We start from the raw sequence: 19912 nt of genomic DNA, 5'->3' as shown, positions 1-19912 counted from the left end.
TGTCCGGTCCCATAGCTACTTCTGAACAGGGAAAAATTGTGTGTTCTGACAAGTGTCTCAGGTTTCAGTTGTCATTCCATAGTGATTATGTCTCTCATAGTTTCTTAAGTTATTTAAGTCCTTAAGCTAATTATGGGCAGAACTGTTACCTTTCAAAGATTTCTACTTGCATATGGTGGAAGTGTCTGTGTCTTCAACAATTGTGCTACTTGGAATGATTACTTCAGAGTTCTTTTACTTCCTACTGAAAATTCTTGGGAGTTGTGTTATATGCTGGGGTTTGATGTTTTTTGAGAGTGGTGTGTTGTTTTCTATGTTTCATTTCTGTTCTTTTTTTCCCCCAGAGAATCAGTAACGTTTCTTATTCATATTGGATGCAAATAGTACTTGGAGTTCTCTGTTATCTGGCTGATTAGCAGCTTAGTGAGAAAGTGTGCCCTCGAGGATATGTAGAGGAAGGAGAGTTGCCTGTGCAGTGGACAATTCAGCCCATGGCCTGTTTGAGTTAATTGTTAATTCATAACAAGATTTAAACTTCACCAAAATGTACTTGATCCCATACATTGTGTGTGTCAACCAGATCTCATAGTTTCCACTGTTGTATCTGTGGAATAGGTTTTACAAATGTTTTTCTACTTCAAAATATTCCTCCACTTATCTGTTAGTAGATTCTTAGAAGGTTCAGGATCCCATAACATTGCTGAATTCAGAGGAAGGCAGGGCAGGGTGAATGTTATGGGGAACTTTGTTAACAATAAAATGCAGAAACAGTACTTGCCTTTTCAAAGCAAGCACGCATCTCTAGTTCAGTAAGGTAGTCTTTTGTCTTCTGTGGATGGTAAAGAACATTTTCAAGTCCTTATTTTAGAAACCACACCAAGAACAACGCTGATTAAAAGCAAAAACTTTTTATCATGGACATAATCAAACAAGTTCCCTAGAGAGGGCGTGCAGTCCCCATCTTTGAAGGCTTTCAAGATCTGTTTAGCTTAAACATGTCCTGATCTCATGGCTATGCCTGATTTGAACAGAAGTTGGGAGTGGATATCCTCCTGAACTGTGAGATCTGGACAAATGTTTTAAATTAGTTCAACTGTGGGAAGTGTTGATTATGACTAATAATAACCTGGTATTTTATTCTCATGAACTGGCACTATCCAGAACCAGCTGCTTTAGAAGAGAATAAAAGTACATGAAGAACAGGAAAATAAGGGGTAAGCTGTGTCAAAGAGAATTCCTACAAAGGATCAGTTTCTCCTATTTTGAAGGAACTATTCTTAGAAATGGTTGGAAGTTTTCTAAAAATAAGTAGAAACTGAAAACAAGATTGGAAAAAGCTGAAGTTTTATTCATGCTTGACAAAGTTAGCAACTGAAACCACCATCTGGGCATGGTTCTGGGCAGACAGCTCTGCGTTACCCCAGAATTCAGTTGCAGGCGGTTTTGTGAGCCTTGCACAATAAGCTGTAAACTGTGTTCTGGAGCACTTATGCACACATGGCTCAAAAATACTGTGTATTTCCATGAAAATCTGTTAAAATAGCTCATGATTTGCTGCAATATGGGCTCTTGCTGGTGAAAGTACAAATTATGTTCCCTCCTAGGTCCCTACAGTTTGATGTTTGTTTTTTAAAAAATGTTTTTAGATCACAATAAGTAGTTTGAAGGTTGAACATATGAAATACCTTGATGTGATAAAAATTTTTAAACAATTCCAGTTTTGTTGTTTTACAGCTAGAAGACATTCATCTGTGAAAGACAGTCTTTCCATGGGTAGCCTACTAGCCAGCCACACACACTATAAAATGTGTTAAATTCTAAATGCAATGGCTTGATTTCTGAGGAAGAATGATACTGACAAGCTGATATTAGTCGGATAGCAAAACATGAGGGAGGCATATTCTCATCTGTGCAGAGAATAAGGAATCATCTCTTTCCTTGTCACCTCTGGCAGGAATTGTTCTTTGCATTGGATGTGGTATTCCTACAAGTCCATGTCAATCTTTCTAGCTTCAATATGTTGAAAGACTGAGAATTCTGTCACAGGTTTCTGCAAATACAGCAGATATTTTTACACTGTGGCATAATTTTTCCTTTTTCTTTATTTCACTTTCATACTGTCATTCTAGAGAACAAATCTTAGTAAGAGATCATTTTATGCATGTTCTTTTAAATTTTAAAATGATATCCTGCCTGCAATTGTAATTTACTTGTAGTTCATTTTTCCTTGTTATCTGTGGCCAAACTGTTTATGAATAATCTAGGTAGGAATTGTTATAAAAAGTATGTATGACTTGCTACTAATAAGAGCCAAAATATAGAGAAATTGTGAAGACATACTAGATTTTTTATTAATTTTCTTTGAAATAGTTATATTGAGCATGAATATTTTAACTGCCAGGTCGTAATGTTTGGTGATCGTGGAAACATGCTACAACAGGGTAGGCCTCTTACAATTTTTTTTTGTTTGCTGGTTTATGGTGTCCTTGTGTCATTTCCCAGTAATACATTGAAGGTGGCCTATAAAATACCTAGAGAAAAGAATAAAAGAACCATATAATAAATGGGGAAAAAAAATCAGATTATGAGAAAAGACAAATGAATACATGGTTAGGAGTCATATATGTATTAAATGATGAGGAATGAAGGTATATGGAAGTAGAGGGGCCATCTACGTATTTTAACTATCAGTGTGTGTTTCTTATCATAAGGCCTGCAAACCAGTAATATGAAAGAGAACTTAAAAAAGGAAAGCTGAAACGAAGTTTCCTGCAGTTACCTATGAATATTGACTTTGCTGCCTCTAGCTGTGGTTTGACAAATGAGTGCTTTTTAGACAGGGGTACCCAGAGGGGAAAAAATGGTAGAGCTCTTCATTTGGTGGTAGTGCCAGCTTTTAAGTATTCATTGAACTAGAATCTTAAAATATGAATTAACGAATATGTTTATATGTATAATTTAAGATAGAGGATACTGTGGGTACACAAAATTAATTTTTAATTTCTTAAAGCAACAGGCAACAGTAATCAAAAGAACTAAATGAAAATTACAAACTGAAACCATAAAATGCTCTGCAGATTTGCAATAAATAAAGTTTAATTTCATGAACTAATCTTCCTTGACAGTAGTTTTTCTTTTACCTAAATTATATTCATGTTTAGTGCCTGAAAAAAAACCATTTAACTTGAATACAATTGTATTAACTACATTTTGCTCCTGTATCTCACTTTTTGTTATAAAATTTTGCAGAAAAAATGGATCCATTTATGTTTCTAATTCTTGATACTTTTTTTATATACTGACTTTCATTATTTACATTTAAATTCAAGCATATTTACACTGCTGTGGCGCTGGGGAATGGTGATTTATCTTGTATCTTTCCATTGTTTCAGTTGTGTTAATCTTGAAATCAAGCTATTGATATTGTGAACGTGCTTTTAAGATACTCGAGATAAAGACATTTGTGTATGTAAACATGAAAAAATATTTAGAAAGTGGTAATGAAAGGACCTTAGAATTTCAATGAAGTAGGTCTGAGTTTTCAGAACAATTTAGCAGCCTAAGAGAGCAAAGTGGAAGGTCTAAGTGGAAGATTATTGAATAGTAGCAAGAAGTTATTTTCATGTTGCAGAGCAATGGCAAGGCTGCAGCACCCTGTCTAGTTTTGTTATCTGGCCTATAGAATGGATATTGATAAATATGAAAGGATTTTCAGAAGAACTGCACTAAATTCAAGGCCAGAAAAATCTGCTTTACAGTAAGAGATTAGAGAACATAATTCAATTTTAAAATTAAGTAAGTTTAAAAACCTGATCCTGCCCCGTTTTTTGGCATTTCTGCATGGGGGAAAGATTGACTGACTACTGTAATAATTTGTTCAGGGTTTGTGATAGATTCTCCATCTTCATTTCATCAAGATTATATATGTTCTTGAAAACCGTGGATTATCTCTCTTTCAATCTTTTAATATTTTGCACGTGTGGCGTGGAAGGTTATTGTGACTTCAGTGAGCCAGTGGAAGCTGTGGTCTGGTACACAGTAAACAGGCTAGGATGGGGAAAACTGAATACAGCCATCAGCAACTGAGGAGCTCTGCCTTGGATGAGCACAAGTAGTCTCGTTTTAAATGGTCCTTTTCCTGCTATTGCTGAAGAGATTGCAACAGCTGAAAAATAAAAGGAAAAATAAGTTGACACTTTTTTTAAAGGTGTATTTACCTTTTAAAGTAAAGTACTTTTCAAAGTGAGTAAATCCAGGGAAAGAAACATGAAGCATAACTAAAGATCTGGGTGTTGTCTTTGAACACACAGCAATCCTTTTCACTTTCAAATGTCAAATCAGTGCTTAACTTTATGCACAAAACTATTAGTGGAATAAAAGATGCAAAGTCTTAGAATCAAATGGAAGTCAAACTCATTAACCAGCTGATCTTAAAGTGAAGGAAAACACTTCATATACAAAGATAGATGGGATGGAGGGGGAGACAGATTGATTTGTATTATTGAGCCTGCCTTATTATACATAATTTTTTTTGAGGTCACTGCAAATCTCCTACCAAGAGTAGACATGGTTACAAATTCTCAAAAAAGATACTTTCTAATGGTTAGAAATGGACTTTAAAATTAAGGTGATTTGGAATATTTTGAAATCCTCTTCTGATTAGAAGTCTTTGAGTCAAAAATATTTGAGAGTATATAATATTCAGAAATAAAAACATGATAGAGGTGGATTTGAAATTACACAGCGGGGGTATATTCCAAAAACAATTATGTTCTTTCCTGGTAAGATTTTTACATCATAAGTAAAAAAATTGTGCCTTTTAATTATTTTTTTTTTAATTTGACGTATGTTTATGCTAATATTATAACCAACAGACCAGATAAAATTACCAAGTCTGCTTTCAGTTTTACCACTTTTTCAGTTAAGAATTAGGCATACAGCATATTTCATCACTGCAAGTCAGTACTTTGTGTTGCTTTTTATGAAATTTACATGCTTTATAAAATGTAAGATGGTACTTTCTGGATCTCAGAGAAACTGAACAGCATGCTTTGCTGTAGCTTTGCAAGTAATTCAAAAGACTTTGTGATCCTGTTTGGAACCATCGGTAGAGAAGATCATAGTTTTTTCCTGCTGTGAACTGATTCTTACTAGTTTTTATTTATACAAAAAGTAGTTTCTGGAAAAGTTCTTCTCATACTTTTTTTTTAAAAAGAAAATATCTTCAGAATACTGAAAAGAAATTTGTATTTAGAAGGTATCTTGTAATGTAATTGAACTCAGTTCCAACATCCTGTTAAGCATTTTGTGTTTTTTCTCTTTGTGTTTCTTTTAAAAGGGTTTACTTATATAGATCATCTGCGTGTTGCAGCAAAAATGAAGAGCTGAGGCTTCCTTTAATCCTAAAATAAATTAAATTGTAGCCCATTATTTGTAGCCCACAATTGCAGTATATTATTTATTTTTTAATTATTTTTAAATTCTTGTTAAAGCTTTTTGCTTGTTATGAAAATGTAGCTGTCCAAATTCAGAAAAAAAAATATTTAGAGTTAATCTTAAGAATATCTGTTATTGTCATAGCTACATTTATATAATATAGGTCATTGTCTGAAGATTGGAAAATGCCTCTAATTATTGTTGCTGTTATAGAAGCCCCTTAAAAGCCTTGTTGCAACATGTATTTTCGAGGAAGATAATATTATAGACTATAAAATCTTGCCATCAGAATTAGGACCAGTAAGATAGACAAAGCAGAAGATGTTAGTAGGGTGAGTAATTTTATACCTAGTGAAATCCTCCTGAAGACATTAAACTCTTGTGTTATTTTTTAAATATAGTATGCAGCAAAATTATTCATAGTTAATAATCCCATCCTGCTCTTTAGTAGCCTGGCATTCATTGTAGACATGGCAGAGAAATGAAGATACTTAACAAAATAATTTCTTTATTTGGTGGGAAGTAGAATCAAGTAGTAAAATACAAAAGCAAGTTTTGAAGAACAGCATTGTTCTGTTCACAGGTCTGAGAATAAAATAGAAATCTTCAGAATGACTTTTGATTTGGAGGGACTAGAGAGAGGGAAAAGGAGCAGAAATGTAACAATTGGAACATGTCTGGGTGTTGTCATAACATTAACTTAAATGCTGTGACTGTCAACATACAGGTATTAGTTATCTCCATAACAATTAATAATTTGTGTTCCTCAAGTTCTTTATATGTTGTTATATTACTTGTTGTGTAGCAATGAAGTCTTGCCCATGTCAGTTTTTTAGATACGGACATAGTAAGAATTTCAAGAATGCAATACATAGCTTTAAAAAAGAAAACATAAAAAGGCAGTATTTTTTATTATTGTAGATACTCTGTTGCAACCTGTATTACAGTTACAGCACTTCACTTCTTGGTACTGTTTTTAGGCTCAGTCATCTACATTGCTGCAGTCATTAGGCATTGTTCAGCATTATTTTTTGTGTTAAAATTGTCTTTGAGCCCTTCTCTGCTTCGTCTTTTGTCAGTTTAGGAAAACTTCTATGACTGAGGATAATTTTCCAGCAAATTTTATGGCCAGCAGTGCAGCTAGGATTGTTACTAAGAGAAAGGGAAAAAAAAAAACAAGATTAGGACCAAAACATTCTTTACTCCATGAACACACTCTGTCTGGAAGAATATTACTGAGTTACCAGAATAAACAGAACATTGTTATGTAGCTCTCGTTATTAGAGTAAGCTTGATATGTAACGAATATTACCAGTTGTTGGGTCTAAAACGTAACTGCTTAGGCAGTCAAGAATGCTTTTGAAAATTGAATTTGTTGAAGAATGAAGTTTTAAAATTGTTATTCTTTACATAATTACCTTTTTTGAAAATTATCTAAAAACCCTGAAGACAATTAAAAACATTTGGGTAGTACTGCAGGCTATACCTTTATTAAAATACTGTATGAATGAATAATAATTTAATATTCTAAGAAAACATTTATTACATAGCCTCATATTTCTTGTCACTATATATCTGTGAATGCTGTCTTATCTAACATGTTAAATTGCAGTTCCTTATGCAAGTGAAGATACTGAATTTTAAGTTCTTAGGTGCAACTCACTATTGCAATTATGTTACTTTCCATTATTATTTTTAAAATCCATAATGATGCAGGAGAGTATAAGATAACTTTACATGGGAAGACAGCATAGTATCTCTTGTGACACCTCTTGCAACACACCTTAAAGTTTGAGTTTAATAGTCAGCATTCCAATGGACATTCTAATTTTACCTTTTCCCACTGTTGGACATAGAAACCAGATACTATTATCTTAAAATATGAATCCAGTATAAGCTCTGAAAAGATATGTGTATTCTAGTTATTTTACAACCTTGATTTTACTTTTTTAATGCGTGTATTTAGAGTATCTTGTCAATAGTTGACGTGTTCCAGTAGAAATGTGTTAAGACATTTGGCTTTTTTTACTGTACACTTCAACATTTTGTAGCAAGAGTGGAAGTTTAGTTAGACAGGAAGACAAATAAACCAGATAAGTGAATTTGTATGGGGAAAAAAAAATAAAAATCTGAAGTGACCATCTGCTTATCTAAGAGAAAATAAACCCGTCATCTTTGCATCTTAGAAATTTTAGAAATCAGAATTTGGGTAAATCAAATTTAGCTTCTGTGAGGGTAGGATACTGTGTATCATTTGTAAGATTATATGCTGTGTATGCCTCTCTCAGACCTCAGAAACTAAGTAATCTTTTCCAGACAGATGAAACTGAGAAAAAGAAGGGGAGAGAAACATAGTCGAGATTTGCACTGATATGATAGAGTTGTCTTGCCTTTAGCTTCTCCTATTGTTGTGGAGGAGCAGATTCCTGATTTGAAATGTGTGTATAGCCAGGACAGCACATCAGAAACCTATGGGATGTTTCAGTACTCATACTAATTTATGTAAGAAGAACAGATGGTGTCATAGAGCAGATGAATAGCTATGTCTGCTTAAAATAACAAATAACACTAAATAACAGAATCCAAACAATCCACTACAATATTTCATTACAAAAAAAAAGAAAAAAGAAAAAAGAAAGAAAGGAGCTACATAAAAAATAAGTCAGGACTAGTGCATGGAGATTACACGAAACATGGACCAAACTCATACCACCTGTCAAATAAACCTTTCTAAAAAGGCAACTATGAAGTTGCTTGATGTTGTTAAAAGGCATTAAAAAAAATACCAACAACGTAAAAAACCCAAACAAATTTTGTATAAATGACAAAAATAGGAAGCAATGTAATTTCTAGCAAATGACTCATGAAAATGTAGTAAGGAATTAAAAGATTTTGAGGAGAAGCTTGCTAAAGGCAAAAACCCCTGATATAAAATGCTTTTTCAAACGTAGCAGAATAAGGAAGCTGCCAGAAAATCTGAAGGACCAATAGATGATCAAGGGATGAAAGAAGCACTGAAAGAAGATCATAGTACAAATTATAAAAATCTTTCATATGTTCATTGTAAAAGAGTTTAGGAAGGCTCCCATGTTGAAATCTTCATAAGGGACTCTTTGAGTGCTTTTTCTCTAACAAGGGTCACTGAAAGCATTTTGCAACAAAACCTTTTGTTTATAATTCCTGTTTGTTTATAATTGCTGTTCTACAGAACAATGGAAGATGGCTGAAGGAATACTGATTATCCTAAAAGGTTCCAGTAAATCACAGACTCAGTATTGGACAAAATGACAGAAATTATAATGAAGGGTTCTTGTCTATTTGCATTTGAGTAAAGAGTAAAAAAACAAACTAAAAATGTCAGCTAATTATTCAAGATCTATTTCTTGTATAGATTCATAATGTCATACTGAAAATATACTTCTATTGCTATTTATTTTGTTAGACATGAAGAATCAACTAAGTAGACAAATGGTACTGAATACAGTTTTTTCACCATGTGAAATAGCTGAAAGCTGCACCAAGACTTGTAAGGCAGAAACTCTTTCTTGCATTTTACTTGATTCTCAGTCTTTAAGCCCTCAACACACAGATACCTTCCTGGTGTTTTAAAAAGATAAGAAATTTGAAAACCTGCATTTTATTAAATTGGTCTTCTGCTTATATTTGAAGACACACATTTAGTTTGTTAACATAAGTATTTAATATTCCGAGAAAAAAACCTTTACTATATTCTTATATTTTTGCCATTATAGGTCCACAAATACCATCTAAAATGTTTTATAGAGAAATCATTAGAACCTATTTTCTTTACCTGCTGTTACATAAATCCTGGGATAAGCCTCAAAAACACAGGTGTTTTGTTTGCAAGTGCCCATAACTCCTATAAGAAACATAGGGGTTTTAAGTTTCTGATAGTGTGGAAATTAATAATAGTTTATTATTACTGTAATAATTATGGAGAAAACATTTACATCTATCTGTGAGTTATCTTGTTTTTTTATTAATCCATTGCATTTTCCCTTTATGTTCTTTGGAAAATACAAAATTCTGTCTTCAGATCATAGACCACTTGAAAATGGGCATACATGCTATGGCTAAAGACCAGAAAAGTTTCCTTTTCCATTACTGCAGGGTTACATTCTTGTGTTTCCCTCTTCTATGTTAGTCTATATGAAGTCTGCTTCATAGAATGTATCCCTGCTTCAGTTTCTTTCAGAGGAACTGTTAAGGTGGAGTGTGCTTCACTGCTATGAATTTCCAACAGCATAGCTGTTTTATTCTCTGCTGTTTTATTTATGACTAACTAAAACATCTTCTAGTCTACATGCACCTTGAGGGTTGTTTTCCATCTGAACTTGCATATGCAGGTGTTTTCAGTAATGCATTGAAAGAAGAGCCTTCCGAGTGTTCAGATTAGGACAAGACAAGATTGGAAGCTCAAGTTACATTACCTCAAAAAGACAGTAAGTGTTGTTTCCAAACTGGGAGCCCTTTTCCACTAAATGCCTGCACAGCCCACTCTGGGTATTAAGCTCTGTTATCATGACCTGTTGGAAATGTTTAGGTCTCCTAAAATAGAGTCTTGAGGTTGTCTGACTTTTTGCATGCTTGTTAAAGGCTCCTAGGTATGTCCAATTAGTATATGCATGCCAGAGATCAGTCCCTTCAGGTAAGTCCCTGCAGCCGTTGAAGGAGTCTTATAAAAATAAGCTGTTTATTTAATGTTCCAGAAAAGAACCTAATATTCAAAGCAAGCATTTGGAAGTATTTCCAGGTATATAGTAATTAACATTAGAATGAATAGAGAATGAGCTTCAGTGAAGTTCTTGCAAATCAAATCCAAAATTAGTTTTTCTTTAATATTTCTGTAAAGATCTTTTCTGTATGCTTTCCTAAGTTATTTCAACTCTCCTTATGTAAGATCTTACTTTTAAATAATGAACTCTTACTACTGTTTGCATGAATTACTAAACCTGGATAACTTGGCAAAACCCCTTTTCATTTATAAAAGGCCATTTGCCTTTTCAAATACACTTTATGATATTTTATGATAGCCAGGAAGTTGGAGATCTTAGACAGGTACCACTTCCCTATAGGCTATTTAGATGAAATGGAGTGTAGTTTGGAAGTAGTTTGAATATATACAGATAAAAGAAAAAATATATTACTAGTAACCTTTGTAATTTCTACTGAGTTTGGCAGTCTGCTCAAAATGCTTTCAAAGACTGTTACACAAAGTCAGTTTTTGCAATCATACACTGCATCTGTAAACTGTCCAGGTGGCATGCTGGTAATCTAAACAACTGAGGAAAGGAAAAATCTGTACTTTTTATTGTTCTCTCAAAGTGGTATGATAATTGCTATAAAAAGCTTCTAGTAAGTGGTGAGATGTTTTCAGTTAAGTGGAACAATATAGGTCTTTATAATACAGCTCACCTGACCTTACTGAAAAGGGAGTTTTTTAGAGATACAACTATTTCAAATGCAGAAATTGATACACTCAGTTCATGCTTTCATTAGCTTCAAGAGGGAGAATAGGCATTGAAATTTCTGTACTTGTTAGGACAGTAGTGAGAGCACTATGTTGTGGTTTTGATTATGGGTGGGATTTTCAAAGACAGAGTGACATGGGCAAAAAATGCTATTGAAAGTCAGTGGAACTTGTGTTACAAATACAGGTTGGCAGTTCAGGTGCTTTGGAAGTGATGGGGTTTGCTGGAGCAGAAATAAGACTATTGTCAAAGTTTTACTCTTCTGGGAGGTGCGAATAAAACATTATATTTGGTAGAGACTTGTTTTAGCCAAGTTTCTTGGAAGAGGCAAAGTTTTGTCATTGTGCTGTACCTTTCTATCTGCTCCTTTTTTTTTTTTTTTCCCCTAACTTAGGACAATATTGGATGAATTTTGGCCAAATTTGACCAAAAGAAGTAGGTCTTGTTAATGTCTCTCAGAAGTCCTCAAAATAGATGACCTGAGTGTGTGTATTCAGGGCTATCAGCAAGTGGGAGGCAGTGACTGATGAGGGATGTCACTTTCCAACAGGCAAACAGTGTGGAGAGTGGTAAGAGACATGGCAGTACGTGAGGGTAGGTGCAAGAGTTGTGGAAGAGAGGAGAGGAAAGGATGCAGAAAAAAACCCCTTGGGAGTGCTGAGTTGAGAAAAGTAATATAACAAATGTTGGCATGTTTGAAAACAGTTTGGTTTATTCGCTCCGGAAGCTATCAAGAGTCAGCCTCTTGGGATAACAAATGGAACAACACTACCCATATGGCAAATAACTGGGGGGGTGGTGCAAGGGGGGAAGAAAAAAAGAAAAAAAGGACTGTATTTTCATTTTCGTTAAAAATTAATTGCAGCAAATTTATTTATTCAATATCTGCCTGCATCTAAGGGTTTGATTAGATAAAGGATAATGAAAAAAATTAATAATTGGAACACTAGTGAGAAAGCAATGATAAATCAAGTTCAAAAACTTTGTATTAAAAATGTACAATGCAAAATCTTGAAGGAGAAACACTTGGATATACAAGTTATCTTTGACTACTTTAGAAGAAAAATAGGATTCTTTATCTAATTTTAAATCCATTTTATAATTCAGCTATGGCTGAATTCTTCCTGGATGACTAACAGTGTTTGGAAATGCACAAAAGATAGTTGTAGGAGATGTAGTCTGCAGCACAGAGCAGATAAAAACACACCTTTTCTTTGTTCTGAGCTGGCTGACAGTTCATAAATAGCATAACAGGGCAGAACTTTGCATAGTTCCCAGTTTTTATTTTGTCTCCTCTGCAAAGAAAAGCATTAAAATATCATTGAAATTGTTGAACCATGAACCTGCTGTCTTTGCGATACGTTAACAGTAGCCAGCAAGACAACAAGGAGCCCTGTGAGAATTCAGCACAGTCCCTCTTGCCATATCCTATGCTAATCTTAACAACATTCCTATCACTCTGACATACCTTATGTGATTTAATTTAGAATGGTTCGCTTAGTTGGGGTGGGGTTTCAAACTGGCAGTAAGTCTTTCATGTTTAGAGCTTGGTTAAGTAGAGCTGTGATTAGTCCATGAAAGTTGATACCAGCTCAAGTAAGTCTGTACTGTGAAACAAAAGCAATGAAGCTATTCCATTTTTCTTTGAGTGTCCTTAGCACAGTGTTTCTTGGCATACTTTTAAGGATGACTTCTGAAATAATAGGAGAATTAATAAAGTGCTCAAACAGGTTTCATTGAACATTAACTAATAGTATTGATTCTTACTTGAAACGAGACTGTTATTTTGGCCATTCAAATGCAGGTCTGAGCCCAATGTTCAGATGCCAGGAAGTGAGGTAAGGTAGAATGACAAAATGCCAAGGTTATTTTGAACCAAGCCAACATTTTTCAGGCTTCAAAGGAGTTGATACGAAACATACAAAGATCAAGAGTCTCTAGATGGGCTTTAAATTAGGAGAACAAAGATTAAATGTGAAAAGTAGACAGAAAGATTATGCTAAATCACAAAAAATTATACGAGTCCTGTGAGATGTAAAAGAAGCAATCAAGGCATATTGGGGTACTGCAGGGAAACAAAGTTCTATTTCAAGTAACACAAAAAACTCATTTCAGTGTTTACAAAGTAATCGGGGGTGGGAGGGGTGGGGTGTGGAATTCCTGGAAATTGAAACTGTGTTACTGATCTATGGATGATAAACATATTTTTAAAATGGTAATAAATAAGAGCTAGGTGGTGCAACTGACGTGGGTCATCTAAATAAAGATCAATTTCTATACAAGTCAGTGATTTTCCTCCAGAGTATGTTGTTGTGAAAAAAGATTGAGTGTTAGAGGTAATGCAGTACTTTATGAATTATTACATAAACATTCAATCTTTTGATTACTCAGTGAAGGAAAAATGGATTAAGTTGCAGACCTTTGGAGGACAATTATTTAGATTAATCCAAACTGAGAAATAGCACCTGTAAATATAATTATAGACCAGAATTTAGGCATTTGTAAAAGTAAAATAAGTCACATTGAAAGAAGTGACTTGAAGTATTGCTGAAAAGTGAACGACTGTAACAAATCAAGATATCTTCTAACCTAAATAATTAGGTGGTTCTCTGATCAAATATTAAAGTTGAACCTACACTGAGCAGGTTATTGGACCTGATTGACATAATGATACTGTGATTTGAGCTACTAATATGAGAAAAAGAATCAAGCAGTAGTGTGGATCATGATCTTTTTTGACTTACCTGTTTTTTAACAAAATACAGCTGAGAATTTGAAGAACTAAAGAATTCTAAAATTTAGCGAATGCAAAGCTAAAAACTGAAGAAATGCGAGGATAAGATTCTGTATTTTGAATTCTACTTAATTATCATCAGTTGAACTACTGTGATTCTTATCAATCAAGAACGTGACAATGTTTTTGAAGTGTGTAGGCTTGCCTGTCAACCTGAGTTTTGGGTATTTACTGTATTGTTGATTTTGATTGCAGCTTCTTTCTGAGTAAACTAAAACAATATTCTGCTACCCAAAATTTCCACTGAAGTTCTTTAAACTATGCCTGTTTGAAAATGGAACAAGATCACTGTGAATTAGTAATTTTCCAACAAACACTTAAAAAAAAAAAAAAAAAAAAAAAAAAGTTACCAAATCAGTAGGATAAGAATCTTGCCTGTAGGGCTGTATGGCTCATGCAGAGAGTTGTTTGCTCCTTTGGGTTACTAAAGAGTTACTCTTCACTATTTCTGTCCAAGACAAAAGAACCCCTTGCTGTAAGTTTTCCTGTTACTGCATCTGCTATCTCATCCTTTTTACAGTTAATGAAGACTGATAGGAAGTTTTTTATTCACTGTTCACAGTATAAAGGTAAAAAAAACTAGAAAGTTGTCAAAAAGTTTCCTAGAATTGTTGACACATCTGTGTGTTTGATTACACAGGTGTTCTCATCAGTGATGTCAAATGGCTCTGCTTTATCGAAGGATTATATATTTGAATTAAGTAGATGTATGCACCGTGCTCACTTCTAATTTTATGTAAACCATTATCAATAGAGCATTCTTGAGCATGGTGGTGACCATACTGATAGTTTGATTTTATTGTTTTTTAAAAGCAACTACATGCATTGGCTTGGCACTACAGTGTGTGTCAGAATTATTTTGTCGAAGTCCTGAAGCCCTAATTATAACACCACATCCTTTGATCTGTATTTGTGAATATTTCCTTTAAAGACTTTCCATTTGTTACCCACACTTTCAGTGTTTGCCCTTTGCTGGGTCTCATATTGCATAGTTTTACAAAGTAAGGAACTCTTAATCTTCTCTGTGAAATAACCATATGTTATTTTCAGTTGCTTTTCAAAAAGAAGTTTTCCATATCTCAAAGTGCACTCATTAACACTTGTCCTTGCAGTTATTTTTGTGCAACCAAATTGTTTGTTTTGCCTTACTGAAATACATTTTGTTTGTTTCTGCTTTTGATTTGCAACAAGTCTTCTGACTAGTACTTCACATCTGCACTGGATTTAGCACTTCCCTGGCTTCAGGCTGCTTTTCTTTGTTGCAGCTTTCTGAAGACATACTGATAAAATATTATACATCTTATTATAAGAAAAATAAAATCCTTGGTATTTTTACTAAATTTATGAACTTTTACTAAATATTTTCCTGTAACTGTGCTATAATACATGGTAAAAATAGGAATTGGCTTCTTGAAGTAAAAAGTATCATGCATACCTGCAGTGTGCAGTGTTTCCCAGTGTCCTCTGGGAATTTTTTCTAAAAAATCTCTTCATAATGGTGTTACACAGTGCAGTGATGAAAAATTAACATATATATACATCTAGGAGGACAAATTTTCCAAATCTATGAAGAATCGAAAATATATTTGATTGTAACTAACTTTCCTTATCTAAATAACCATATCTCAGAGAGCTAATGTTAAATTTTGACCAGTTTCAGTAGGGTCACTAGTATTAACGTAGCATTCTGCCATATTTCTAGGACCATGTCACAAATACAGTGAAATCATTTTTAGTGCATGCAAAAAGTGCATCCTTAAGGATTTTTATCTGTTATTAAAAGAAGGATCGTTATCCTTGCACTGAATTGATTTTTTTAGCCATTAAGTTTCTTTTATCATCAACAGTTATAGGAGATTGATTTGCTTATATTTAAAACAGCTTTCTGGTGGTGAGCACTAAACAGAGAACTGTCTTTATCAGTAAACACTGCAGACAGGAAAATACTCTTCTGAAGGAAATGAGCACACTAGCAATCTTACCTGAAGTGTTCAGTGTTCAAAAATGTAATGCTTTGTATTATGTTGTCATGTGTTAGAATTTATTTCAGTATATGAAAATAGCTTTGAATTATCAGTTATGTACACACTTCTGTTTGTGTAATTTGTAAAAAACTCTTTAAAACTGTTTAGGGCTATTGAGACTTGAATGAAAGGCCCAATTTAAAACATCTCTCTATTCCACAGTTAGTATTTATAAGGTAACCTGTACATTATGTGCTTGTATAGTGCTTGGCTGTTTTCCTTAATCTATTTAATTTGCTACTTGTCTTCATAGTTTAAGTTTTTCAAGACAAGAATTGTCTCTGTCCTTTCTTCTCTGCATTTGTCAGTGGAGTGTAGCTAATTCAATGGTTCTAAAGATGTCTGAAATGCTGAAATTTACTGCAATAAAAAGAGAAAACAGCAGCAGGGCTCTATAGTTATTTTTTAACAATGTTTTCTGCCTTAAAATATTTCTTTGTTTATTTTTTAAACAAGTAATTGAATTTTAAGCATTTTAGATAACAAGTCTGTCCAGGTAAGCCTTAGCACACGTAAATGTATATAAAAAGGCATGAATATATAAAAAGGAACACTTTTGATATTTTATAAACTACCAGCTGCTAAGAATTCAAGTTCCTTCAACTTTGTTCTGCTGGAGGGGATTGTTAGATGCCATTTGTACATAAATCTAGTCTAAAACGGATTTTTAGAATTTATATTTTTACGCTATTTTTAAAAAGGAGATAAAAGATGAGGTACTCTGCTTGCAGTTGAAGATACAATCTAGTTGATATGTTTCGGATATTACTTGCTCATGGTAAAACTTATTAATGAAGTGAACTCCTTGACTCATCCTAGTATGTATTTTAAAACAGGTGAGGCTAATGATAAGGATGTTCAGGTGGTGGAACTTCCCATTGTTGACAGCTTACACCCACGGCCACCCTATTTACCATTGGCTGTCCCCGAAGACCTGGCTGATAGGCTGATTCGTGTCCATGGGGATCCTGCAGTGTGGTGGGTCTCGCAGTTTGTGAAATACTTGATTCGTCCACAGCCTTGGTTAGAAAAAGAAATAGAGGAAGCCACAAGGAAACTTGGTTTCAAACATCCAGTGATCGGGTGGGTATTTAGGTGTTTTCTTTTTTTAACTGTTTGTGCTTTAATATGTGTATATAGTGCTTGCAATTAAAGACAGGTTTTTTTATGATGATTATCCAAGAGCCTCAAGCAGTTTGTTGGGAGAGAGGGTGCTTTCTACATGAAGCTTTTTTTTTAAACTGTGCATAATGCAGTTTAATTACAAGTACTTCTTCAACATACTTGCCTACCAATAGTTGGACAGATATATGTAAGACAGGTCAGTAGAAGATTTTCTTATATGTCCTTCCGTATTTAGTAATGTAATACAGAGTTTCATTCGTGTAATTGCCTTACAGCTTGTATTCCAGACACTTTTCTGTCTGGGTCTTCTTTTCAAGTGCCTATAGCCTTTATGGTTGAGGAAAAAAGGCTAAGCCTACATTTTACATGCCACAATCCACAACTAATTTTATTGTTGGCTGCACCTGAACATGGTATGTGCCTTTCCCTTTCCTGCTGATGTTTTCACTATTGTTGTTTCTTAGCAGTAACTATGAATTGGAAAGGTCTGTATGGGGAGATATGGGGAGAAGGAAGGAAAATATTGTATGGGCAATACAGAACAGCTTGTGGAGAGAAGGTTTTACTGTCATTTCATGTTAAGGTTTTGCAGCTGCTGTACTGGAGTCTGCAAATACTTCTTCCTTTGCCAGAACTTTCTTTCAATCCTTAATCTTTCTTTTTGTTGGACACAGTAGTTCTGTCCAAATGTTACTTGGTTCTGACCATGGAATCAATAGGCCGCTTCACCACTGGCAGATCTGAAGACTTGTCACTCAAAAGTTGTTAGGTTTCAAGCAGACAGGGAAGATGCATTTTTAACTACATTCATTCAAACCCTGCATTGTATTTGGTGTCCCAAATATACGGATGATACAAATAGTCCTATTTTGCTTTTTAACTGTATTGATCAAGTGTTACCTGTCTACACCAGATAGCTTAACCTTCTGCATAAAAGGAATACCTTTTATGCTATAATTAAATCTCCTTCATATATATCAGTTACTCTGCCTTTCATGCAAGATTATTATATTGCTTTCAAGAACAGACTGACAGCTAAGTTCATGTTGTCAGTGTGTCTTGATAGACATGGCTGAGTTTTAATCCCTCCTTGTTTTATGCAAGGATACACTTCAATATGCATTCTAAAAGCATGGATGTGAAATTTAAAATTAAAATTTAATTTGCTAAAATATGTATTGTATTTATGAATTGAATTCCTAGTTTCTGCCTATTTACAGGATTCACGTCCGAAGGACAGACAAAGTAGGAACAGAGGCAGCATTTCATCCCATTGAAGAATATATGGTACATGTTGAAGAGCGATTTGAACTTCTTGCTCGCAGAATGCATGTTGATAAAAAAAGAGTGTACTTGGCTACAGATGACCCTTCATTGTTGCAAGAGGCAAAATCCAAGTAAGATGAATTATGTTTATATTACAGTTCCTTCTGGTTAGCTTTACAATTTCTGACTATTGCGTGCAAAAACATCAATGCAATTTTTTTTTTGTTACCATTTATACAGTTAAGATTGCATTTCAGCTTCTAGCAATTTTTATTTTTCTCTCAGACGTTCCCTATTTTGGATGAGCTTTTTTCCAAGTATGCTTCTCAGAGCATAATGTTAAAAATCTAGAAGAGTTGAGCAAGATACCTGTGACTATTTAAAAAACAAACCAATGCTGTGGAACATAAGTAAAAATATAAACATACCTACCATCTTGAAGAAAATACACATAAAAAGAAACTATTCATAAATATTGTCAAAACTAGTTTCTATATTAAAAAGTGTCACCTGTCCAAGCAATACCTTTCTGTGAATAGTTGCCAGAGAAATTTATATAAGTTGGTTGAAAAGCTTGTTAACTCTTTCAGAAAGATTTCTGTATTGACAACTTAGAACACTCTCACCCTACATACTGAATACTTCTAAAGTTTGTCCTTTAAGATGTGTGGGATTGTCGATCTGTAACGTTCTCTGTCCCTTTTTTGCTCGATGTCCTCATCTAGCTCTCCAGAACGTGAGTGTAACAGCCTACCCTAGTTATAGGATATCCCAACTTGTCATAGGAAATACAAGTGTCTTCAAACCTGGAAATACACAGTATGCATCCATTTACTCCTAACATGGCCTGTATTTTCCTATAAAATCTCATTGTTAAGTTACGTGTTTTGCAAGGTGTCACTGAGACGGCAAAACCTTCTTAGTTAAAGAAAGCAGATACATGTGGAAGAATAATGTTCCTTATTTAACTGTATCTTTCTTGGGTTATGGTGTTTATGACACCTAAAAAAGTGCTGATTGCCATGACTATGGAAACATACATTGAATTTAAGCATTTTTCTTACTGAGTAAGGAAATATTTTGCATGTTTTCCTTTGAGTGCTATTTATTTATCTATCTACTGATTGGCTTGTATTTCTGTTTCCAAAATTTTATCTCCCTTGAGAAGAAGAATGTTTGGTTGGTTGTTTTTTTTTCATTTAAGCAGGGAAAGAAATAGTTTTAAAAATTAAAGTAGCTCAAAAATGGCAAATTTTTAAACTTTTATTCTTGGTAGACATGTAATATTCTGGGTTACAAATTTTCTTTGGCATTTACAAGGTAATGTTAATATAACAGATATTATTTTGTTTTTTTACAGCATTGTAAACCTGTATATTTCAATTGTGTTATTTCTGTTTTTCTTGCATTTCTACAAAGGACTGCTGTTTAAAATTATGTAGTTTTGAAAAAAACTAAGCAAACATACACAACTCCAGCTGACAGCAATCTAATCCTTCCTTTTTATATTATGTAGAGACAAAGAACAGTAGCAGAAACCATTACAATAACGTAACATTTAAAGGGCAAATCAGAACAATGAAAATACAGGTAGTGAAAAACCGAGGTTATAATATTAATTGCATTGCCTAAATAACTTTAATTGTAGTTTGTAACATAACAGAATTCAGTATTGTTGTAACTATCTTGGTTGTGCATTTTTTCTTTATATGTGTTGAACTTTCAATCCCTAGCACTGTACACTTTAGCTTTGTGAATAATAATGATGTGCACTC

At 33.9% G+C, this 19912-nt stretch overlaps 1 protein-coding gene across 3 annotated transcripts in view; it reads left to right on the top strand.

The window, feature by feature from the left end:
• Nucleotides 1-19912, top strand: part of FUT8 (fucosyltransferase 8) — a 107048-nt gene that overhangs the window by 74369 nt on the left and 12767 nt on the right. For all 3 annotated transcript variants that reach the window (XM_051620994.1, XM_051620995.1, XM_051620996.1), the window contains 2 exons: nt 16583-16829; nt 18092-18268. In XM_051620994.1, coding sequence (XP_051476954.1) covers nt 16583-16829; nt 18092-18268 — 424 coding nt within the window. The remainder of the gene's footprint in view (nt 1-16582; nt 16830-18091; nt 18269-19912) is intronic.

Source organism: Apus apus, chromosome 5 (assembly GCF_020740795.1).
Source record: "Apus apus isolate bApuApu2 chromosome 5, bApuApu2.pri.cur, whole genome shotgun sequence".
NCBI lineage: Eukaryota > Metazoa > Chordata > Aves > Apodiformes > Apodidae > Apus > Apus apus.
Note: the sequence above shows the minus strand (reverse complement) of the source record. Positions and strands in the feature narration are given on the sequence as shown.